The 22427-nt window shown below is 43.5% G+C and overlaps 1 protein-coding gene across 2 annotated transcripts in view; it reads left to right on the top strand.

Moving 5' to 3' along the window:
• The window catches only part of IFT56 (intraflagellar transport 56), a 331504-nt gene that overhangs the window by 163862 nt on the left and 145215 nt on the right, over positions 1 to 22427 (top strand). For both annotated transcript variants that reach the window (XM_086958844.1, XM_086958852.1), the window contains exons 9-10: positions 448 to 550; positions 924 to 979. In XM_086958844.1, coding sequence (XP_086814970.1) covers positions 448 to 550; positions 924 to 979 — 159 coding nt within the window. The remainder of the gene's footprint in view (positions 1 to 447; positions 551 to 923; positions 980 to 22427) is intronic.

Genomic DNA, 22427 nt, shown 5'->3' with positions numbered 1-22427 from the left:
AGTGCACTCAGGTCCTGTGCGTGCCCTGGGCACTAACCTACATTAACCCTTCTACTTTACCAGGCCAACTGCAGCTTACTCCTTGCTTTCGGACCACATTCAGACACCTGCCTATTCTGGCCAATCAGCTGCTTTCTATATAGTCAGCACATGGGCCAGGCTTACCAGCCAATCATATACACCCACTGCATATCTTGTACTCACCATGTCATGTAATATGTCTATGTAATGAAAGCTGCACGTACAAAGCTGCTGGTTTACATCTGTGCCAGCCATTAAGCTGCATGAATCTAACTAAATCAAACATGTCGAATTTGACATTGATAGCAACTACCACCCTACCAGGTCTGTTTATGGGAGTGCAGGTGCTTGGGGTGGGTCTCAGGGAGTAGGATCTGATCTGTTGCCACACCTGCATTAAGTGACTTACTTGCTTTCCTTCTGTAGGTGGTCTTCCGAGGAGGAGAGGGTGCTCTTCAGGTTTTGCCCCCACTGGTGGACGTGATTCCAGAAGCCAGACTGAACCTTGTCATCTATTATCTGCGGCAGGGTAAGAAATATCTCCTCATAACATCTTCCCTCTGTGAATCTAGAATCCCCATGTGAAGCTGTAATGGTCTTGGAACCCCTGTGATTGGGCATATTGTATCGTCTTCTGTCCCCTAGCAGCAGTCTCCCAGAGCCACTCTGCCACCATGTGAGGATGCTTTTGTGCTGCCAGACAGCTGCCCATCTGCTGGTTTTCATACCTACCCTTATAAAGCCACCAAACGTTTGGACTTCTGACTAGACATGGTCCCGCCCCGCCACAGCAGTGCCATGGAGACCCTCTAGTTGAAGGGCCAGGGTACTTTACATCTGTTTGAAGTAATACAGTTAAGTATTTTCCCCCTATTAAAGTGACCCTTTTGCTGCTCTTTCAGATGACGTGCAGGAAGCTTACAGCTTAATTAAAGACCTAGAGCCATCCACTCCACAGGTAGGAAACTGATTTCCTTGAAAGAAGCAGAGATTGTGATCAATAGGAGGGAAATTATATGTATTAGTATAGGAGACCTTACCTGAAGATTGAAATTGTCAAGGACAGGCTCTGCACCATGGGCACTGAACTGGGCGCAGAGGCACTTGGAGCCATTACAAAGTGAAGCTGTACTTTTCAAAATGCTCCTTTACAGGAGTCTAGAATTTTCACAGACTACCAGAGTGATGCTTAACTTGCTGTGGTTGCTGATGGGCAAGTTATATGTATTGTTAAAAGTAATTTCTCATCCATTTGAAACATAATTGCTACAATTGCTCCTCAACATTTGTTTGTTTCCCTAGTGACAAACATTAAACCTGGAACATGTTTCGGGGTCAGAGACCCTCGGTGCCCTCTAGCCTACTTTCAAGATTTTTCAAATGTCCACAAATTACATAGTAGACCTGGTAGACCTAGGTGTTTTCAGACTTCATTTTTTATTTCAAGTCCCAACAGCAGCCACGTTATCTTGTAAAAATCTCAGAATGTAACCGCTTGTAATTTTTGTTTTACCCTTTGTCAGTATGAACCCAAATATTGTTTCAGTTCTCGCATTTTGGGTGATAAGGGAACAGCCATTTTGTAAAAGGTTACCTCATTGACAGTACAACATTCATAGCCTCAAGAACTGAGAAACTCCAGATAAAGCTAGATTGACTTTTTCAGGCAAACAATGCAGACACAAGAAGTATTTGCATTTCACCACTTGGGTCTTGTGCTGGGAAGCATGTGAGCTATGCACAGTACAAATATTTCATATAGGTAGTGGAATCACTACAAACAGAAACACCTCAGTCCATATTGGCTTGATTAAACGTTTCTGGAGCAATGCTGTTGACAATGCGTGAATGGTTTACAATATATCTAGATCAGCCTTGATAGTGTGTTAGATCCATCTATTGTTTTGCATCGCTAATTAGATCTGCCTATGCTGGAGCTCAATGCATGTTGGGAGTTTTACCAGTGGAAATGGGTATCTCTACATCAGTGGAGTAACTCTGAAATATGTTAAGTATCTAAAAGAAACACTTTAGGTAGGTACCTTTCATCCATGTTTGTTGATTTTGGCAATGTGTTGCCAGCTGGTCAAAGTTTATGAAAAAGAATCTCAGTGGTTCCTCCTGTTTGGTGCATACTGGTTCCAGATTGCACTAGGGCCCATGCAAATTCATGTGTTGCATCTTCTTTTTCCTGGCACTTTCTTTTGAAGTGTATCATTGTTTCTGCATAGGACATCTGACACAGGCATGCACAATGTGGTGACTAAATGTTTTAAGTGGTTCTTGGTGGCAAGATGTTCAGTAAGTCTGCTTGTTGTCTTACCAGTTATAATTGGGACAGCGACTCAAAACAGTGTGCAATTTAACAGCTTTGGTCCATGCACTTCTTCAGCCAAGGAATCTTTGTTTTCAGGCCAATAGTACTCTGATTATTTTTCCTGCGGGGCATGGCGAGGTAATTCGAAAAAAAGTACTTGGAAATTAGTTGGATGCCTTGCCTGACTTAGTAAACTTGCTTTTAGGCTTATTCTCACCTTCAAAATGTGTTAGGTAGGGGCCACTTAAAAAACCTCCTTCACAGTCATGCCTGCCACGGTTGAAAGGCCATGGATGAAACAAAGCCCTCAGAAGTCATATTTATAATTGGAAACTAAACATTTATCTCGGGGAATACCTGTGTACCACATTGGTCTTCTTCAGCTCAGTCAACCGACGTCTACCGGTGGTCCTATGTTTTGTACCAATTGCACTAAACCAGGTAACTTGTAAAGGATATGAAGTCATGAAAATTTGGGAAGATATTCTCACATAGTTCCGCGCTGAATAGATTTGTCTGAAAAACCTTGGGCTTTGTGACTGGGCAGCATACAGTGAACAGCGCATGGGTGCATACTTGCATTGAATCTCCATGAAATGAAAGTGTAGCCTTAAATATCTGAAATGATGACATAATCCCTTGAGAAGATTTTGCAGGCCCTGACTGGTCTTTGGTAAAAACAAATTTCAGATGTTTTCAACCATTGCCCATTGCGCAAGCAGACTTAATCTCTGCTTCTTGAATACCGGTGAGGTGGGGTTGACCATCACCTAGTTTGCTTGCATTGCAAATGATATACCTATCTTTAGCCTATTGCCTGTGAACACGTTAGTAGTAATCAAACACATGCAGATATCTTCACTATATACTAGTGCTCTTTCTCATGCTTGTAATGTCTTCTCAATCAGAATGTCTTATCCCGTTACAAACTCAGCTCTGCTCTCCTGTAGGAATTTAGCACTCAAAGTTTCAGTATTAACAGGTTGCATCCTAAACTCGCAATATCACCGAAATGGTTCTGGGAAACTAACGTATCCTGCTATTAGGCACTGTATCCGTACATTCTTCCTGCCCCAGCTTGTGCTGCCTTTACTAGGACTTGCAAGAAAAGCTGTTGCATCATTTAGTTAATTTAAATGTGCAAACAGTACATTTCCACTATCATCTCTTTGCCCAAAGAGTTGAGTCACACTGCCTGCAGTGCCATTTACTTTAAGGACTTTTTTCACCAAGAGATGCTGGTTGCACATATGTCTACTGAAGGTGCATTAACCCACCAATCTGCCTTAATAAAATGGAAACTTCTGGCCTGCAGGTTACACATACATATTAGGGAAGCAAGCCAATCATCTCACTAAACATAAGACTTGCTGATTTGCACACACATATCTGCAGCTGGTAGATTGAATCTGAGCTGTCCATATTGAAACTGAAATCGTTATGACATGCAGATTAGACAATATAGATTTTTCCACAGGACATTATAGTGGCCTTCCAGGTAATGATTTGTTTTTTTGTATAGCAGTACTTACTAATCACTACCTTTTGCCATGTCTAATTGCTGTACGTAGTCCGTGTTATCACATTTTGAGTAATCAAGTAAGATAGGTGTGAATATTAGAGGATCTCCCACTAATCACTCCAAAACACCATTTTCATTTAAATTTTGTCCATTTCCTACCTTATTTTGCAGTTTTTTCCTCTGAGTTACTTCCCCTCAATCCCAGTCTCCTTTCTTTCACTCTATGTTTTTCTCCAGTCTCCATCTTTCCATTTCCTCCTATGCCCTCCAATAGCTTTGTCAAGGTTTCATCTTTCTCTACCTACTCTCTCATACTTCTTTCTCCATTGTATTTCATTGACCTATAGCTGCCAAACTAGTTGCTTGTATATAACTACCCCATCTTCCCTGCCTCCATCTACATACTGAATATATACATGTAAAAGCCAGGTGCTGTGGCATTAGTTGTAAACCTCCAACATTAGTGCAACGACTAATTTTCCATGTTACTGTACCCTCCAACTCCTACACTAGCTCATCCTCTAATTTGCTGCCTACGCAGTCCTCCAGTTCACACACTCTTCCTCTCTCGGCAATCCCTACCTTCCAGCCGTCCCTCTTCACAGCCACACCAGGGATGTTGGATCTAGTGCCCTGCTTTGTGCTTTGACTCCCTGTCCAAAACTGAGGTCTGACAACAACTGAGCTTTACATTGGTTCTTTGACCTAAAGTCTCTAGAGGGAGAGGTTGAATTATTATCCACCTTCTGCCCATTTATCCTTTTCCACTGTATCCTACTTTCGTACTTCAACCTGCTCCCACCACATTGCCCCCTATAGGGGCCACCCTTTACGGACTCCTCTTTCGAGAAGAGCTTTCAACTGCAATGTACAGGAATATTTCAACATGGTTAGGTGATTCAAGACCTGTTGAGTTTGTGGCAAGAAAAATATTTATGTGGATGGTCCACATACAAGGTGCTTATACTTTTAACATCCGGGCCTGGGCACAAGCTCAGCTGAATATAAAATTTACCAAACATTTTCAACAGACAGTAAAAGACCGAGAAAGATGATAAGCACCTGCCATTCTGTATAAAGGTGAACCTTCAACTTCTAAAAAGAAAAACACTACTAAGCAGATTAAAGGATCCTCTGACCCAGCTTCTAAGATTCAAACAGCTGGTCAATTGCACTTTGGTGAGAAGGCACACATAAGGCATGATATGTAGAGAAAGTACAAAGAGAAAAATGTAGATGCTGCTCATGAAGAGGTCTCAACAAAGACTTCAGTAATAACCTCAGAGAGTGGGCAACAGTAGTTGAGGAAAATTAACAGCAAGACATTGACTGCGCACAAATTGTCGACAATTAGGAGATACTCCCTTGGCCAGCAATGAGTTTGACAAAATCGGTGGTGGCGGAACCGCCAACTCTGATAGTCGACTAGAGGCTGTTGAACGAAAACATCATTAATGAAAGAAAAGTCGACAATGACTCTTAATACAAAGTTAAAATAGGTTTTTAAAATGTATATAGATTGTAGCAGGCAAACTGATTTGGCGGAGCCTTACATAGTGTGATCAATTCCTGGACAGAGACATTTTATATAGATTGGTTGTAAAAACCTTCTTCTTGCCTTTACCACTGTCGCATTTGGGAAAGTGAACAACAAATGTTCCAAGTCCTGCTCCCCACCATTACACACATTACAAAGAATACTTGATTTTTCCTTTGGTAGCCACTTATATGTAAAAGATTTTAAAGGAAGTATCTCAAATCGAAGCAGTTGAATCGATCTCCTGACCCCATGCTTTAAACTAAAATTAATATACTGTTGTGTTTTCTTAAAAACCATAGTTTCTGCAAATTGTTTATATAAAGACAATTTAGCGCAGTGTTGAGTCTAGTTTAAAGCTGAGTCTTGGAGTAAAGTGTTTTAACCCCTTCCCTGCTCATGACGAGCTCAGCTCGTCATGCAGTACACTGCTCCTGTGCTTATGACGAGCTGAGCTCGTCATGAAGAATGGGAATCTAGGATCTCCAGCACAGGAGGGGAATTCAGCAAGCAGCAATGTGGTTAAAAAGAGCTTCAGCTGAGCAGGAGTCCATGACTGTAACAAATTAATATTAACATTTGATAACTTAAAAGCAGTTAAAACATTCCTTGAAAATAAATTTTTCGAAGATTCTTTTTCAAATGTCTCTGTTTTAAGTAGAGATCGAAAGCATTCTTTCTTCCGAATGAAGGAGGTTATATGACCATCTGATGATATCGGTAATTCCTCTAGCATAGGAGCTGGTTAATGAGCTCTCTAGGCTGAGAGCTTGTACCGGTACAGTTTGAGACAGCTTTGTTAGTTTCCGTAAGATCTTCCCTTCTTTTAGGTCTAGATAGTTCCATTGGCTTATTGGGATGTATTCAAGAGCATATGACAGCACTGGTGGAATTTTGGCGCTGTATACCTGAAGCAGTGAAGAAAAGCTTCTTTGTCCAGTTGAAGCTTATAAGCGTGAAAGTGTCCCCACATGAACGTCGGATTTACGAGTCACGTTCTGAGTTTTGTAGAGACTTTGTGAAGATTCGGCCTAAATAGATATACTCATTTGTCACTTCCAACGTTTTCCCCCCTAGAGTCCAGTTGATTTTGGCACTCTGTTTCCTTCCTGAGAACGGAACTATTTTTGTTTTCGCGATGTTCGGTATTAAATAGTTTTCCTCCGTATAATTGTGGAGTGCTTGCAGGCTTCTTTGCAGGCCAAATGGTGTTAGGTCAAAAATGATTACATCATCTGCATACATCATGGTGTGAATTTTGTGGAGGGCACTTTTAGGTGGAAAGTTGCAGATCTGTTTAAAATATTCAGAAAGATCGCTGAGATAAAGTAAAATCAATAGGAGAGCAAGAAGGCTGTTTGGGGTTGGGATAGGGTTTGTGAGACCCTTTCCCCTCCCCATTCGAACCTGACACCAGGTTCCGTAATGTCATGATGTTATTATATGCAGTAATTTATCCGGGATACCCATCTTGCTGAGTTTTCTCCAAAGTGTTTCTCTATCCACTCTATCGAATGCAGTAGTAAAGTCAATGAAAGCAGCATACACAACCTGGGATTTTCTAGCCACATATTTGTCTAAGATGGCTTGCAACACAGCAATATTGTCAGTGACCCAGTGCTTTAGCCTGAATTCGGCTTTATATAGGGGGATTAGTCTTGATTAAATAGCCCAGTCCTTAAGGTAGTCTAATACTGCTGCTGTGAAAATATTTCCTGTTGCATCTAGAAGGGCTATCTGCCTATAGTTGCCAGGTTGCAGCCTTGAACCCTTTTTGTGTATAGGTATTACAATGCTTCCCTTCCAAGATTTGGGGGTTTCCCCTGTGGTAAAGATATGGTTAAACAAGCATTTGCAATGCTTAAGGTCTCGCATTAGGAAAGTTTGAGCTATTGGTATTGTAAATGACACATTTTTTATTTGTGTTGGTTTTGAAAATAGCAAAAATAATAGCTTTGTCATTTACAGTGCCAATAGTTATAACTTGTGACACCTATAGCATTTGTAATGCAATATGTGTTGTATTCACGTGACTTAATACTTAAATAAAAGTTATTGTAATTTATAATGACATTAGCTTAAACTTTTGTAAATAACTTTTGTGAAGAATATGTTCAGTGTATTTTATTGTGACGAAAATCCAAGAACATAAGTGAAATACTAACCTCTTTTTGTTACATGTGTAATAAAACTTGAAACATTGAGAGAACATATTTGACCCAGTGGTTGTTGAATGGTTGCACAGATTGATGCTGTGGTGGCGCTGAGTGATGTTGTGGTGGCGACTAGTGATGCAGTGGCATTCAATGATCATGTGGTAGCGCATAGTGATGTTGTTGTGCCCCTTAGTGATGCTGTGGTGGTGCTGAGTAATGCTGTGGTGATGCGATAGCTAGAGTGAGTGGGATAGATAGATAGATAGATAGATAGATAGATAGATAGATAGATAGATAGATAGATAGACAGATAGACAGATAGACAGATAGACAGATAGACAGATAGATAGAGTGATGGCGATCAGTATCTAGATAAATAGATAGATAGAATGATAGATAGATAGATAGATAGATAGATAGATAGATAGATAGATAGATAGATAGATAGAGTGAGGGCGATAGATAGTGAGGGCAATAGATAGATAGATAGATAGATAGATAGATAGATAGATAGATAGAGTGAGGGTGATAGATAGCGAGGGCAATAGGTAGATAGTTAGAGTGAGGGCGATAGCAAGATAGAGTGAGGGCGATAGATAGAGTGAGGGCAAAAGATAGATTGATAGATAGAGTGAGGCAGATAGATAGATAGATAGCTAGATAAATAGATAGATAGATAGATAGATAGATAGATAGATAGATAGATAGAGTGAGGGCGATAGATAGATAGAGTGAGGGCGATAGATAGATAGAGTGAGGGCGATAGATAGATAGAGTGAGGGCGATGGATAGAGGGAGGGCGAGGGATAGAGTGAGGGCGATGGATAGAGTGAGGGCGATGGATAGAGTGAGGGCGATGGATAGAGTGAGGGCGATGGATAGAGTGAGGGCGATGGATAGAGTGAGGGCGATGGATAGAGTGAGGGCGATGGATAGAGTGAGGGCGATGGATAGAGTGAGGGCGATGGATAGAGTGAGGGCGATGGATAGAGTGAGGGCGATGGATAGAGTGAGGGCGATGGATAGAGTGAGGGCGATGAATAGAGTGAGGGCGATGGATAGATAGATAGATAGATAGATAGAGTAAGGGCGATTAGATAGAGTGAGGGCGATAGATTGACAGATAGAGTGAGGGTGATAGATCAATAGACAGATGGAGTGAGGGAGATAGATAGATACATAGATACATAGATACATAGATAGATAGATGGATAGGAGTGAGGGCAATAGATTGATAGATAGATAGATAGATAGGAGTGAGGGCAATAGATTGATAGATAGATAGATAGATAGATAGATAGATAGATAGATAGATAGATAGATAGATGGATAGATACATTGATAGATAGTTGTGTGTGCGGTTGTGTGTGTGTGGTTGTGTGTGTGTGGTTGTGTGTGTGTTATGCTTTGTTTTGCTATGCTATATTTTGTTATGCTATGCTATGTTTTGTTGTGTTTGGTATGCTATGCTATGCTATGTTTTGCTAGGCTATGATATATTTTGTTTTGTTATGCTATGTTTTGTTGTGTTTTATTAAGCTATGCTATGTTTTGTTGTGTTGTGTTTTGCTATGTTTTGTTATGCTATGTGTTCTTGTGTTTTGTTATGCTATGCTATGTTTTGTTATGCTATGCTATGTTTTGTTTTGCTATTCCATGCTTTGTTTTGCTATTCTATGCTTTGTTTTGTTATGCTATGCTATGTTTTTTGCTATCCTATGCTTTGTTTTGTTATGCTATGCAATGCTTTGTTGTGTTTTGCTATGATTTGTTATGCTGTGTGTTGTTGTGTTTTGTTTTGCTATGCTATGTTTTGTTATGCTATGCAATGTTTTGTTCTGCTTTGTTTTGTTATGCTATGCTATGTTTTGTTGTGTTTTGCTATGCTATGCTTTGTTATGCTATGTTTTGTTGTGTTTTGCTATGCTATGCTTTGTTTTGCTATGCTATGTTTTGTTATGCTATGCTTTGTTATGCTATGCGTTGTTATGCTATGCTATGCTATGTTTTGTTATGCTATGCTATATGTTGTGTTTTATTATGCTATGCTTTGTTTTGCTATGCTATGTTTTGTTATGCTATGCTATGTTTTGTTGTGTTTGATATGCTATGTTTTGCTATGCTATTATATGTTTTGTTTTGCTGTGCTATGTTTTGTTGTGTTTTGTTAAGCTATGCTATGTTTTGTTGTGTTTTGCTGTTTTGTTATGCTATGTGTTATGTTTTGTTATGCTATGTTTTGTCATGTTATGCAATGTTTTGTTATGCTATGCTATGTTTGTTTTGCTATCCTATGCTTTGTTTTTTATGCTATGCTCCGTTCAGTTTTGCTATCCTATGCTTTGTTTTGTTATGCTATGCTATGGCTTGTTGTGTTTTGTTATGCTATGCTATGCTATGTTTTGTTGTGTTTTGGTATGCTATGCTTTGTTATGCTATTTTGTGTTATGCTATGCTGTGTTTTGTTTTATTATGCTATGCTTTCATTTGCTATGTTTTGTTATGCTATGCTTTGTTATGCTTTGTTATGCTATGCTTTGTTATGCTATGTTTTGTTATGCTATGCCAAGCGTTGTTTTGTTAGGCTATGCTATGCTATGTTGTGTTTTGTTATGCTATGTTTTGTTATGCTATGCTAGGTTTTGCTATGCTTTGCAATGCTATGTTTTGTTATGTATGCTATGTTTTGTTGTGTGTTGTTCTGCTATGCTATGTTTTGTTGGGTTTTGTTATGCTATGCTTTGTTTTGTTATGCTATGCTTGGTTATGTTATGCTTGGTTATGTTATGCTTTCTTTTGTTCTGCTCTGTGTTGTGTTTTGTTATGCTATGTTTTGTTATGTTATGCTATGTTTTGTTATGCTATGCTATGTTTTGCTATCCTATGCTTTGTTTTGTTATGTTATGCTATGTTTAGTTTTGCTATCCTATGCTTTGTTATGCTATGCTATGTTTTGTTGTGTTTTGCTATGATTTGTTATGCTATGCCGTGTTTTGTTGTGTTTTATTATGCTATGCTTTGTTTTGCTATGCTATGTTTTGTTATGCTATGCTATGCTTTGTTATACTATGTTTTGTTATGCTAAGCTTTGTTTTGTTATGCTATGCTATGTTGTGTTTGGTTATGCTATGCTATGTTTTGTTGTGTTTTCTTATGCTATGTTTTGCTATGCTTTGCAATGCTGTGTTTTGTTGTGTTTAGTTATGCTATGCTATATTTTGTTGTGTTTTGCTATGCTTTGTTATGCTATGTTTTGTTGTGCTATGCTTTGTTTTATGTTATGTTATGCTATGTTTTGTTTTATGTTATGTTATGCTATGTTTTGTTATGTTATGCTGTTTTGTTCTGCTGTTTTGTTCTGCTGTTTTGTTGTGTTATGCTATGTTTTACTATGCTATGTGTTGTTTTGCTATTCCTTGTTTTGTTATGCTATGCTATGTTTTGTTTTGCTATGTTTTGTTATGCTATGTTTTGTTATGCTATGCTTTGTTTTATGTTATGTTATGCCATGTTTTGTTGTGTTGTTATGCTATGCTATGTTTTGTTTTACTATGATATGTTTTGTTTTGCTATGCTTTATGTTATGCTTTGTTTTGTTATGCTATGCTATGCTTTGTTGTGTTTTGCTATGCTATGTTTTATTTTGTGATGCTATGTTTTGTTTTGCTATCCTATGCTTTGTTTTGTTATGCTGTGCTTTTGCTATCCTATGCTTTTGTTTGTTATGCTATGCTATGCTGTGTTTCGTTATGCTATGCTATGTTTTGTTATGCTATGCAGGTGAGGGTGTGTGAGGGTGTGTGAGGGTGAGTGAGGATGAGTGAGGATGAGTGAGGGTGAGGGGGTGAGGGTGTGTGAGGGTGAGGGTTTTTGAGGGTGATGGTGTGTGAGGGTGAGGGTGAGGGGGGGTGAGGGTGAAAGGGGGTGAGGGGTGTGAGGGTGAGGGGGTGTGAGGGTGAGGGGGGTGAGGGTGTGTGAGTGAGGGGGTGTGAGGGTGAGGGGGTGTGTGTGAGGGTGAGGGGGTGTGAGTGAGGTTGAGAGGGTGTGAGTGAGGTTGAGAGGGTGAGGGGGTGTGAGGGTGAGTGAGGATATGTGAGGGGTGTGAGAGTGAGAGTGTGTGAGGGTGAGAGGGTGTGTGAGGGTGAGAGGGTGTGTGAAGGTGAGGGTGTGTGAAGGTGAGGGGGTGTGAGGGTGAGGGGGTGTGAGGGTGAGGCGGTGTGAGGGTGAGAGGGTGGGTGAGAGGGTGTGTGAGGGTGAGAGGGTGTGTGAAGGTGAGGGGGTTTGAGGGTGAGAGGGTGTGTGAGGGTGAGGAGGTGTGTGAGGGTCTCATGCTGTGATAATTGTTACTTGCGGTGCACAATACTGATTCCCGCCCCTCCAGGACTCCCTGACCTGCCTCATGGTTGCCAAGGCAATATTTCTGAAAATATTGCCCTGCTACCGTAAGGTAGGTCATGGAGTCCTCGAGAGGTGGGATCCATAACAGACAAATCTGCTAAACAGGAGCTTTTTCCAATGGCAGGCCTCCGTTTCAAGAGGCCTGCCAATGGAAAAAAGGGGCGTGGCTTCATGCCATACTGAAATCACCTGCTCACAATATCTCTTTGCCCGCAGCAGGGCCATGCCCTGCAATGCAGGCTTCGACCTAAAAATGGGAGATGTCATCTTGCTCCATGCTTTAGGATTGCATTGGAGGACCTTGATCGGAATTTGGTTAGGACCCGTTGCTCCCGTCGTTCTCGCCTTTTTTATATATAGCTCAATTAAAAAGGGACTTGGTGCTCCGATATTTAAATATTTTACTTCTGGATTTCTAGCAAGATTATTAGACATTTCTAAATTAGTATTTAGTTTATATAGATTGGCAAGGAATGATTCCCATTCTGCCAGAGGCACTGGGATGGCTTGTAATGCTTTTCTCGTGCCTGTTTCTTTAGCAATTATATTCCAATAGGCGCGTTAGTTATTTTGTTTTGCTGCTATCTCAATGTCTACCCAGTTTTTACCCTGGGGTATTCCCTTATTTTTTGCCTTTGCCTTTTCTCTCCTGCGTTGATTTTTCAATTTGTTAATTTCAAACTGTTTTGATTCAGAGTATTGAAGAAACTGCGATCTTATCAATGTATTTAATTGTTTTGTATTTGTAACCAAATTTGGTTTTTCGTATTGATTCTTTGTTGGACCCCGTTGTTTTAGCTTTTTCTGTAGTTTTTGTAATAACTTTTAATGACCATTTCGAAGTTTATTATTGGATTTATAGAGTGTATTATATGCACTAGTTGCGTTGTAGCGATTATGGTAATAATTTTATTAAGTGTTACTTAACCCCTTCCCTGCTCATGACGAGCTCAGCTCGTCATGCAGTTCACTGGTCGTGTGCTTATGACGAGCTGAGCTCGTCATGAACAATGGAAATCTGGAGGGTTCAGCACCTTGCAGGAATTACTGTAGCAGTCAAGGTGTTAATTCCATTTAATCCGTCTTTGGGCCGGATTTACCAAAACTGTGCTATGAATGTACATAATATGTCTTGAAAAAGAAAGTTGTATCTTCCACTCTGTATCTGCTTCCAGGATAGCATGGTTGCTGCCATGTACAAAATTAATTTTGAGGTGTGAAACTGTTCCGAACAGATCCAAGCTACAAATCATGTAGTACAGGAGTGAGGAACTACAATTCCCTTGCCATGTATTTGATGCGGGAATGTCTCCTTCTACATTACCATTTAGTATTATTCCACTTAACAATGGGAGTGAGGCTAATAGAATTTTCCCTCTTTTATCAGCTTTGTTTTCTTTGGGAAATAGTGGAATGGAGATTGCCAAGGCCTCTTCTTTGTGCCAGTTTGCCCATTTTTTAAGTAGCTCATTCGATATTTTCCCATTGAAGTCACCAGTGATGAAGAATGATGAATAACCTTGTCCTTCTACTGTCTTTTCGAGATCCTTGCGGATTTCTATAGCAAGTACGTCCACTTTTGCTCTAGGTGGGGATATAAACGTTACAGATTAGTAGATCTTTTGGGTCTTTCCGAAACTTAATCTTGATACGTTGAAAATTCTTTGAGTTAGTTGGGATTAATTCTTGGGTCCACTTGTAATCTTCATTATGTAAAATCGCTATCCTACCTTTCACATGTCCCCGATCAACCTGCTCTGCGGGGATGTCATATACGTAGTATTTTTCTTGATCAAAATTTGATGTAGACCAGGTTTTTTGTTGGGCCACTATCGCTGGACAGTTTTTTGTTATTTCAGCCATCTTATCTTGAGATTTTCCGGTAATAATCCAAGAAGAGATAGTCAAGCATGTGTTAAACGAAAGATTTATTATCCTTGAGTTGTTTGTTACTGATTAGAGTCTCTGAGATCCAGGCCCATTAATTAATCCCTCATTGTTATTTCCCTCTTAGGAGTATTTTCACTCCAAATTCCTCTTTCACCATTCTTTATGGAGACAAATATATTTTCTGCATAGGGGTCTGTGGGGTTATTCGTGGCGTTTAGGCTTTGATTCAGTTGCTGCATTTTGAAAGATTCTTCTGTTATTTCTATCTTTTGGACTTCACGATTTAATACTGGAGTCAAATCATAGCCGTATTTGTGGAGAATCTCACTCTCCTTTAATATAATTCCTGGTATTACTGGAGACCAGAATTCTACAATCGCTGTCGTTTTTGTTTTTTCCGGGAACGTTACTAGTTTTATTTAATTTCTCGCTAGTGAGTGTAACGGCTGTATCTTTTTAAGCAGACTGATATTTCGGTCGCGGTTAAGTGGAGTATCACCTGAAGGGAATCGATCTGTGATTTCCAGATGGGTTGGCCTAATTTCCTCTATTTGTGGGTTCTTTTTCCCGATGGTGAAAGTTCTTTTTGGGATATCCCTTAATGCCGGGGTCATAGGTCCTTGATCTACTAATGAGAAACTTGTTGCCTTTGGATTAAGTTTGTTAAGTTGGTTAGAATTGACTCTTTGTATTTTAGCTGGCGAATTCGGCCTCTATTACCTTCGGGTTCTGAGCCATTTCTAACCTTTCCTCTAGTGATAGGCTTGGGGTAGGGAAAATGTTCTGGAACCTTGTTTTATGGGCTTTCTTTTTCTTGATCCTTCTTAGCGCCTTTTTTCTTTTCAATTTAATCTTCTTTTGTTTTCTTTTGCTATTTGGAATTTCTGGGCCCTGTAAGGCGTTGGTAGATAGCCCAGTAGCAGCTGTTGCTTTTGAATGTGGTACTACTGGACTGCTAAAATTCAATTGTGGTTTAGTTTTTATTTTTGTGAAGATTGGATAATATAATTGATAAGACTCTGATTTATTATCTTCTTTGAAGAGTTTTCTGAGTGAATATATTTGATAAGAGACTGATAGCTGCAGATTCCTTCACATAGAATTATCCCCAGGCATGAGACTGGATCCGGAAACTTTTTGCCACAGCATCCCTGGTGCGGGGGCGGGGCAGCATCACGCGACTCTACCCAGGCGTCGTCCGCATGCGTGATGTCAGCGAGGTCACATAAGCCCCACCCCGGCGCGCCCTTGTCAGTTTTTTCCTTTTCTGCATGCAACGCGGATACGGTCTTGCTGCGGGTCTGTTTTGGGCCCTTTTTTCTTCACCATTGTCTTTTCTCTTGGTGGAACAGTGTGCGAATGCCTTCGGGCTTCAAAACTTGCACGTCCTGTGGGTGTCTTATGTCGGCGGCGGACCCTCACCTCATTTGTATGTGGTGTTTGGGGGAGGATCACAGCACCACTGATTGTGAGGCGTGCCAACAGTTGAAGCCAAAGTCGCGCGGGAGAGCTGGATGAACCTCCTCTCGGCGCATCTCTCCAGGTCGACTTAATCCCCTCGATCAGCCTCGGCAGGCGGCTTCAGATACGGCCGTGGTCGTCGTCCTCATCCTTCTCTGATGTCGCAAGAGCGTCCCTCCCCGGTGGGTAAGTGTTGCGGTTTGTCCCCACGTGTCGACCTTCTACCCACTGTTTTCCGGTGCTGGGGCATCGAGAGTCCAGATGGAGACATACGCTGCGGCTTTGTAGGCCTCGCTGGCGTCTCTTCTTCCTTTCCCTCCTGGGGCGCGTCAGCGGATCCCTTGCCTTGCCCGGGGCCCTCCGCGGCGCCGACGTTTCCGGATCCAGGCTTGGAGAATGTGGTGCTGTTGGGGTGCAGCCCCTCTGGGTCCCTCCTTCAGGCCACGGCACCTCTGCCTCACCGCAAACTCCTGCGGGAGTCCCTGTGGTGTTGCGGGAGGTCGCCGGGGCTCGGGTCGCATCCCCAAGCCCCGCTCGGCCCTCTGGGCAGGTGAAAGCCTCGTCCACGATGGAGCTGACGGCGCTTCAGCGCAGGTTCCTGCTCCGGGCAGCGCCACAGGGGTTGGTGACCTCTCCTCGTCCCGCACTGGGTCGAGGTGGGGTGGTGACCCCTCGTCCCCTTCCGGGCCTTTCTCGTCCCTCCCAGCAGGCGGCTGCCTCGTTGGAGGCACATTCTGGGCCGAGGCTGGTGGAGGGCTTTGTGTCACTCTCATGGTCCCTCTCGTTCCTCCACGCAGGCGGCTGACTCAGCAGAGGTCGAGTCGGCATTGTTCCGGCGCCGCCCCTTGGCCACTTCGTCTCCGGCTCCACTCCGGTCCCCGGCGCGGTGTGACTTGGAGGAGCTCTATTCGGTCTCCCCTTTGGCGCCGGATGGTGCTGGCGTCCTGCCTCCGGGTGCGGACTGTACGGCTCCACACAGAAGTCGTGGCGCGGATTCGTCTTCGGACGCTGGCTGCATATTGGTGTCCTCTTCCCCAGAGACTGGCCGCCAAGTGGTGTCTTTTTCACCGGCGTCGACGAAGGGTGGCTCCCCGCCTTTTCTGAGGCTGAGGTGTTCGTTGGAGGAACGGCAGGTCCCCCATTCTTCGGTACCTTCTGGCTTCCAGGTCAGGCCTTTGCCCGTCCCGCTTGACTTCGGGGACGGCCGCCTTAGTTTGCAGACGTCACCCACGGAGGAGCTGCTTTCTTCTCCGTGGGGCCCTACCCAGGCGGGTGCGGCCTTCGCTCAGGCGGTGTCCACGGCTGTGGACATTCTGTGCATGGGTGACCCGATTGCTCATTTCCTGGCGGACCATCTCTTGGAGGTTCTCCACCAGGGCTCTGGTGGGAGGGAGATCTTGCTTCCCTTTGAGGGTTCGCTCCATTCTTTCCTGATGGGGGCTTGGAGGCGTCCCGCCTCTTGGGATCCGGTGCCTCAACACTTTCTGCACCGACACCTTCCGGCGCACGTGACCCAGCATGCCTTTCTCTCCACCCCTCTGCTGCCAGGCCACGTTTGCTGACCGCTTTTCCCTCCCTGCTGTCACTCATGACTCCGCCGTCCCGGGAGGCCTGCTCGCTGGACCCTTGGGGGTGCAACATGTTTGCCTCGGCCAACTCTGCCCTCCGGGCCCTTAACACCTTGTGTGTATTGGCTAGGGCCTCCTCTTGTTTGTGGGACTCTGCTGAGTCTCTGGGATCCGCAGCTTCCCAAGAGACTGTTCAGGTGGACTTACTGCATCATGCTATTGATGGCCGGGAGCTAGCGCCGTTTATACTCGGCTCCACTCTGGCCATCTCGGAGGTGCTGGGCCGGGCCATGGCTTCCTCAGTCGCCCTCCGTTGCCATGCTTGGCTTCGGAACGGAGTGTTCCCTGAAAATATTCTGGAGCGGCTCATTGATCTTCCGTTTGATGGCAGCCTGTTGTTCCATACCCCGGCTGACTCCGCCATCCAGGGGTTCCTGGCAGGGGTCCGTCCTCCTCCTCCTCCTCCTCCTCATTTTCCTCCTCCTTCCCATCCTCAGTGACTGCTGAGTTGAGAGGGTTTTGGGCCTTTGTGGGCCGGCTGCCCTTGCTGTGGATTGTGTTTTCTGGCCATTGAGTCTGTTTTGATGGGACTTTGGCATTGTTGGAATTGTTACACAGACTTGGCCCTGAGATTAGGCCTTCCGTTTTTCTTTGGGCTGCTGTCAAGCCTTCCGCTGGGCTGTTTTTTCCCTGTGACTCTTTGTTTTCTCCTCTGCTGCCGAAGTTCTTCCAAAGAGGGTTCCCATGTCCTGGTCCTGGGACTTACCATACCCTATGTGGGGTAGTGGTAGCTGTTATATAGCTAAGCTCTGCTGGGAGTGCTAGTTGCCTTCGGGTGCCTGCTCTCCATGGCGTTTCTGTATGTTACTATTGCTTCTTGAGGTTGTGTGTGCGATCCTTGTAGTGGTGGGTCCGGGCATTTACTCTCCTTCCTGCTCTTGTGCTGAGAGCTGGGATGCTTCTGTGTTCTTCTTGCTTCTGGCGGCTTATGGCTATAGGTGCCGTTCTGGCTGGCCTGTTGCCTTCCCTCTGGGTGGGCTCTCCTCTTTTCCTTGTTTCCTTGGGCCCTCTAGGCTTCTTCCTGTTCCTCTGCCTGTCCTGGCATTGGTTGGAAGCTCTGATGCCTTGGGATTGGAGTGGGGTGCTTCGGACTCTCCGGCCTTCCTCCCCGTTCTGCGAGGATCTCTGGGTTGGTCTTCGGTACTCAGCTCCCGGTGGGGGGCTATGTCTCCTATGAGTACCTTCTTTTGCTCTTGACGGTGGCTCAGTCTTGTTGCTTTTCTTTCCTCCTCTTTGGTTCTTGGAAGATAGGGATTCGGTGCTTCTATGCCCCGCTGCTCTGGCTGCTCCAGATTGGGGAGGTTTGCCTTCAATCTCTGCCCTCCCTTCCCTTCATTTCCCTTCCCCTCCCTTCCTCTTTCTGCTAGGGGTCCTGGCCCCTCTGCTAATCTCTGAGTTGGAGTCCTCTGGTCATGCCTTACCCTCTTTCTTGGTGGGTGGTTGCCCTCTATGCTGGGGTGGCTTGGAGGTTGATTGTTCCTGCCTGTTGGGACTGTCTTCCCTTCCTTGTTTTGGGGTGAGAGTTGTAGGCTTGCTACATGTGTCATGACTTTTTATGCAGGTTCCCTGTCTCTGGGGGAGAGGGGGGGAGTGCTGTGCAGGGCTCTGTTCTTTCTTCTGTCCCTGCCCCCTGGACTTTGCAGTGTTGCACTGTTCCTTATGGGGCCTTTCTCTTTTTCTTTTTTATATCCTCTTTCGCACACTGTTCCCATGCTCCCACAGTTTTTTGTCTGGTGGCTCCGCGTTGTGGTGCGGGAAAGTTCTGATGTGGGCGTGCCAGGGTGGGGCTTATGTGACCTCGCTGATGTCACGTACGACGCCTGGGGAGAGTCGCGTGATGCCGCCCCGACTCCGGGGCGCAGGTATGCTGTGGCAAAACGTTTCTGGATCCAGTCTCACGCCTGGGGATAATTGTAAGTGAAGGAATCTGCGGCTAGAATCGTCTCTACCAGATACATCGTTATCGAAGGTAAGTAACTCTTACATCTGGTTATAATCCTGTTTGTCCTTAGGTCATTTCCTTCCAGTTTGAGTTCGAATTCTTTCTTCAGTGGAGAAAGAACTTTTATAATTTCACCTTTTGGTTTAGGAGGATTTTCCGCTTTACATTTTCTACAAACTCCTGCTATTAGTGTTGATTTTAATTGATCTTTCTTCTTTTTTTCTCCACTAGATATTTTAGCATTCCTAATTGAGTATCGAGCATTTGATCGGAATTTTCCACTATATTGCCTTAATTCCAAAACACTTTGCAAGGTGAACAGAGATTTGGATACTGGGGTGTAATTATTAGATGCAATGAAGAGGCCATTGTCAAAAGTAGTAAGGGAATTTTAGAAAAGAGCTTTGGCAGCAACAGCTTCCTCCTTTGCAGGAATCTCACTGAATGACACATGCTTTTGTAACGCATTATTGTATCGACATGCATGCCAGCAAAGAGGCTCCTGCGTGATAGGCGGTGCTCAGAAATCTATTTGCATAAAGTTAGCCTCATCCCCACCTTCTACGTAATATAGATGAATACTGCCTTGCTTGTCTGAATTTGAAGTTACCAAAGGTTCCCAGTCTAACCACGAGGACTAATTCAAGCATGTGAATCTATGAAAGTCACAAATACTGGAGAACTGGGGTTACAGGTAAGTAATTTATTTCCTTTGTTGAATACCCAGGTGTCTAACTGTGCCTCATGCCCCCAGCAGGGATCGACCCACTGCCCTTCCCTGGAATTATGTTGTTTGGGTGCCAGCTTTCCATGTAGGAAGCTGGACAACAAAGAGTACTACCTACCACCACCCCACCCACGCAAAGGAAATATGTTGCTTCTTTATGTTGCAGGGTGACTTCAAGGGGAGCATAACGAGCATGAGACTGAAGGTCATCCCCAGGATTGCCTAGCCCCAGGGTGAGGAAGCACCCCCAGAAAAGGGGAATCTCAGTGATTTTGTGGATTACCTTGATTGGGGCATAAAGGGAGCACTTGGAAACAGGTTGGATGCTGATTGTTGCTTGGGTCTGTGTAGTACCGGGGATGGACTCCTCTGAATTTTCTTTTTCTGGGAGGTGCTTCAGCACCAAAGGCAGAGGAATTATATGGATTACCTTGATGGGGTAACACCTGGCCATGCAGGGAGTGTCCTAGATCTCACAGACAAAGGTCTGCTCCTACAGGGACATAGTTGGGAGTGGTCTACCAAACCGTGCATGCCATCATCTCCCTCATCAAATCACCATAATTTCAGAGGGGCAAAGGGTCACTGTACCCTTGTCGGATCCTAGTAAACTCTAGGTTGCCACATATGTATGGCAATGTTTGGGGATAAAAACAGGAGTTACAGATACCTTGGGGGTTCTAAAACAAAGTTATCACCATGATCAGCTAGTATTTACCTTACCTTGACAGGCGGCATATCCCAAGGATTCTCTCTACTGTGAGTGGAATCCTTCCACACTCCTGGCAAAGTAATTTCGATAATCACCTTGCCTGGGGGGCACATGACCGTGCAGGAAGGTGGGTTAGAAAATGACACTGCTTGCAAATAGAAAGAGCTGCTGAGGACCTTAATATGGATGTTGATGTTGAAGTGAACCAAGACCTAAGGAAATATACAGGATTATCTTGCCTGGGATTCATTGTCTAATATCACGAGGTACCACAGAGTAAATTCTCATAATTTTCTTTGTCTGGTGTGCTTCTGCACCCTATCCAATCACAGGATTAGTATGCCTGGGAGACTCCTACACATTGAAGGAGCTGGGGCACGGAGAACCGCTCTTCTTATATCATCTGACCCCAGCATAGGCAGATGCTCCCCGAACTCACGACTGTCTGGACACAGACCAAACTATGAGAGGCGCATCTGATGAAGGGTCAGCAGGTACAGTAATGCTGAGAAGGTGGTTAGGTGAGCATCTTCTGTATGGGGGAGGTCAAGGTAAAGACAGCTTTGCATGCCCAAGGTATGGCCTGGCAATTTAACAGGCTGCAGTCCTGTCCACCAGCCTTTCCAAGCATTGCGTATAGCCTTCTTTGAAAAGGAGAGGAGGTTAACTAAATGGTCTGTGCTGTACCAAAGAACTGCTAAGACTCCCTCAGGTGGGAAAGCAGTGTGTCTGGGAATATTTGTTCTATTCCCTAGTGCATGATGTACATGAAAGGTTGGACAGAATTGTATGCTGTACGTGAATACTTACTATGTTTGTAGGACTGTATGAAATCGTAATACTCTGATTTAGGTTGTGAAGGTTAGTAAACCCAAGGCTGATATTCTAACCAACAGGCTACGGGTGGTTTCCCTTCAAGACCTCTCTTTTACAGAGGTCATAGGCCAGAGCTCTTCTCTAATCTTTTCCCATACTAAGAAAGGTTGAAAATTTACACCTGACAAGGGCAGAAGTGTTTCTTCTTCCAGGACCTGGGGAAAAAAGTGGTTGGAGAGAAAATGAACTTGTAAATGGACAACAAATTTTCACAGAAGCAAATCTGCACATTCATATTTGCTCGTGCTAAAATGCAGTTCACAAATATTTTGTATTGTCGGGCCTGCTATTGTAAATTATTGTGAATGCACGAAAGCCTGAAACCTGCACTGATGCAAGGACATATTCCATGGATGCACTTTTGTGATTTCTCTTTAAATATTGAGCCCCTATTTAGGACTCACGTTATCCAAGAACTTTTGTTTTTATTAAAATTCTATTTCGCTCTCTAGCTATCTATTGGCTGGCTTCACTGTGAGTGCCCACATTCAGCCCTTTCACAAGGAGCATACCGGTACACAAAATAGTTTTGTCCAGTGTCAGAGACTTCTGTGGCAATTTGTGCTTTTTGAGATGAAAAAATATTTTAGCTTTTTGCCAATGTTAGTTATAATGGTGCGGGCATGGCGTCTCCCACAACAATAAAGTTGTACAACTTATTCTGTAGATGGTAAACAAAAATTATTCCAATTCAGTAATACAGATTTATACAAATATTTTTAGATACTTATCATAAGTTTCCTATCTCCGGCATTGGCAAGTCCTAATCCTAGATGTGATATAAGCCTCGGAAAAATCATAAAAATGTTACTAGACCTGCAGGAGGTCTAGTAACTTGAATAATCTACTCAACCTAACTGTAATGTACTTGACACATAAACTTTTCTCAAATTGTGTGATCATAGGCAAATATTTTATTTTACAGAGCCACCTTTTTCTTCATTGTCACATTTGAGAGCACCTTGAAATTTGGGAGTTCAGCATTTCTGCTGTACAAAAAAACTTTTTTTATTAAATAAACTAAATGTTTGCTCCATCTGTAATAGGAATCTACCCACAAATAGGGTACACATGATCCCTGACTTGCCTCTTAGTTCACTCCTAGCATTCCGTCAGGTCAAGGACAGGAGTGTTTCTCAGTTCATGTTTAAAAACTCACTTCTAGTAAATATATTACAGAAAAGCCTGATGTGGTAGCGCACAGTCATTTACAGACAGTAAATTTCCTATGGAAATTGCC

The sequence above is a fragment of the Lissotriton vulgaris genome, chromosome 1_1 (assembly GCF_964263255.1).
Source record: "Lissotriton vulgaris chromosome 1_1, aLisVul1.2, whole genome shotgun sequence".
Lineage (NCBI taxonomy): Eukaryota > Metazoa > Chordata > Amphibia > Caudata > Salamandridae > Lissotriton > Lissotriton vulgaris.
This window is presented reverse-complemented; position numbering and strand designations above follow the sequence as displayed.